General features: G+C 35.4%; 1 protein-coding gene across 1 annotated transcript; it reads right to left on the bottom strand.

The window, feature by feature from the left end:
• Positions 1-459: 459 nt before the first annotated feature.
• LOC121783980 lies at positions 460-2,723 on the bottom strand. Its single transcript, XM_042182161.1, has 2 exons — positions 2,310-2,723; positions 460-803 (listed from the first exon to the last, which is right to left on the bottom strand). The coding sequence occupies exons 1-2, from the start codon at positions 2,565-2,567 to the stop codon at positions 672-674; spliced, it is 390 nt and encodes a 129-aa protein (XP_042038095.1). The 5' UTR covers positions 2,568-2,723; the 3' UTR covers positions 460-671.
• Positions 2,724-3,053: the final 330 nt, after the last annotated feature.

Below are 3,053 nucleotides of genomic sequence, written 5' to 3'. Positions count from 1 at the left end.
TACAACAACCATTTGGGGGGTAGGGGTTGTGTTGGCCGATTATCGGCTCCTCCGCCGCAATGGGGGTCCAATTGGGGAGCCGATCAACGCGTCATTTGATTCCCTCTCTAACTATTTTTGCTTATCCAAAAGTTCGTCACATTATCGTAATCCCTTTTTTTATAATTATTAAAGCATTCAAAAGACCAGGTCATCAGTCATCACATCAAAAATATAAATTCAATTCAATTTGGTTCAATTTAAGCAAATATCTGAACTGAAATCTAAACACGGCTAATGAATTGTGATCCTCTGAAAACAAAATTCCAAACATCAACTAGTTTTACAGTGAAAATAGATCTAAAGGAATGAAGTTCGACTCTAAATACTCATTTATAGCTAGACTAATGAAAGAAGAATAAACTATACTGCTAAGTAGGTTGCTTTATATGAAAAACACTTGAAAAGAAATGCCAAAAATGAATAATAATACATTGTTTATATATGCATAAGTACGATGGTTCATATACATGTCATCTTCCAATTTCTAAATGCTTCTATTTATTTACCAAATACATGTAAAAAACATCTCAAAAAACACACACACAAACAAAAGCCATTTCTCTCCGTGACACCATAGGCAAATTTTTTTTTAAAGAAATTAGGCCTCTCAACAAGTCTTGACATTTTACCTAGTCGGGGATGGGCACATCGGGATTATGCAGAGGCCACGAACCACGCTCCGGAGGGCAAGGAGCCGGAGCTGGCTGAGCGATGAAGGTCGGCACTTTCTCACCCGGCATCACCACAGAAACCTCCGTGGCCTAAGAAAATAATTGTACACCATTCACTAAAATATTAAGGTTGTTACCAACATAATCAAATAGACCTCAAAGTTCAAACTATCTATGCATTTACATGATTACTATTGCAATTTAGTTCCAAATTCCCAAGAAATTATATCAATACACGCAAATATATAACAAGATTGCAAGTACAAAATGATGTGTGAGGAAGAAAATCACACCAAATTGAGGAATCAATTAGTCCAAGATGTTCTATAATCCTAAGACACTAGCTATAAATATTTTAGGATAAGCCAACATAAACAAAAGCAAAGTGTTATCCTTATCTCAACAACCATCATTTAGCAAACACATACAACTAAGACTGTCTCTCTGTCTATATCATTCTCCCATTATTATACAACAAACAAAGTCCAAATAAGATTAAACAAAGTCTCCATAGCAAGAAACAATTGAATTTAAAGCCATGGTAGCTTGTCCCCGGAACAAGGAGGGGGCGATCGACGATCGTTATCATAAATGAGTAAGCGATCGAGGAATAGAGAGGTCACGTACGACAACGCGAGCCTTATCCCCATTCAAGAACTATAAAGGCGGGTAGGGACCAATAAACCACCAAACTTGCAGATTGGGGGGGGCCATTTTATAAGCTAACATATACAAAGAGGACTCCTCACTGTACTAGAATCACATGGTCAAGCACATGAAATTAATTTTTATTCTGAGAAAATGTGAGCTTTATGACATGGAAAACAACAATTAAAACACAAAGTTCCATTGTTTAATTACTTGTCTGCATATGCCCCATATTTATGCTGCAGGATTTAATCTTTCAACAATGTTAGTACTTGTGTAGCTTCTTAGTAAGATTTGGGATCTTTATAGGTTCAGATTCCCTCTTATGTGGTGCAATAAGATGAATTCTCAAGTACAACATTAAAATTGTTTATAGTTAAAGAATAAAATTTCCTAATTATTTTATCTAATTAGTACTCTCTATTCACTATTTAAAGAACTATTTTGCCATTTTGGATTGTCCACGAATAAAAGAACCATTTATTTTTACCACTTTTGATATAGTGAGCCACATTACACAAACTTTTTACACTCACAATCTATTATAAAACTAATACTCTCTCCGTGCCACTTAAAATGATCCACTTTCATTTTTGATTTATTCCAAACAAGATGACTAATTACTAAAAATGGAAACATTTTTATCTCTACTTTATTCTCTTTCTCTGATTTATTCTCTCCACTTAACACACAAAACAAAGTTGCATAGATTCCCATACCGCCCAATGAATAGGTAATCTTTCTTAGGACAGAGGGAGTATAAAAACGTGTCTCACATTCCATTTACTTTCTCCTTTTACTTTTCTTTACCAAATTAAGTAATTTCTTAAAACTCGTGCCGAGTCAAAATGACTATTTAAATAGTGGACGGATGGAGTAATTAATAGTGCAAGCAATTAAAGTAGTATGTAAATAATTTGAAGAGACAATAAATGAATAGTTACTCACTTTGTGAGATGGGTAGTAGCCGAGCTTAGCACTGAAAGCAGCAACATGATTCTGGGCTTCAATAACGGAGCGGCGGCGGCGCTCCGGCGAGGTGGTTCGGAGGAATTTCTCGAAAATGGCCATGAGAAGAAACATGGAGACGAGAATGGCGGTGGCGATGAAGCCGAAAGATACTGCATTCACGGAGTTGTCAAAGTGAGTCCAGTGGTCGTCTTTCGGTTGGTACAGCGGCGGCGGGCCTTCTCCTTCGCCGCCCATATACGTGATTTTGGGTTGAAGCCCTTTTTCCAAGATGAGATTTTTAAGCGAGGTTTAAGGATGAAAGGAATTTTTGAACGTAATCGAAATTTCTGCCTGTATCAGTTTGCACTTGGAGATGGAGAGAGATGAAGAAGCTTTTGATACGAGAGAGGACGGTCGATGACTTTGTGTTTGAACTTGATTTATGTCGTTGCTTTGTTTCGGTCATTAGGCCATTCGCAACACTGTACTTTTCCCTCCATCTCTTAACTAAAAGACAGAATCTGCAACCCTCCATCTCTTATCTGTCTATTAACCATCTCTTAACTTACTATTTATTTAATTTCATTTTTTATTTTTTTTCCAACAAATTCAATTAATAAAAAAAATACTTCATTAAATAAAATAAAAATACAACTTAAAATCCTAAAAAAATACATAATTAAATTCGTGGCAAAATAAATTAAAAAAACATAATTTAAAATACAATTTTATAGAAATTAA

This window comes from Salvia splendens, chromosome 21 (genome assembly GCF_004379255.2).
Source record: "Salvia splendens isolate huo1 chromosome 21, SspV2, whole genome shotgun sequence".
NCBI lineage: Eukaryota > Viridiplantae > Streptophyta > Magnoliopsida > Lamiales > Lamiaceae > Salvia > Salvia splendens.
The sequence above is the reverse complement of the archived record's forward strand: the minus strand, read 5'-3'. Positions and strand labels throughout refer to the sequence as shown.

What these genes read in the sequence shown, in the direction of transcription:
- LOC121783980 (XM_042182161.1), bottom strand. Translation starts at nt 2,567, where the DNA reads ATGGGCGGCGAAGGAGAAGGCCCGCCGCCGCTGTACCAACCGAAAGAC. An exon ending in GCTACTACCCATCTCACAAA is followed by an intron (nt 804 to 2,309) that starts GTGAGTAACTAT and finishes TTATTTTCTTAG; the next exon opens with GCCACGGAGGTTTCTGTGGT.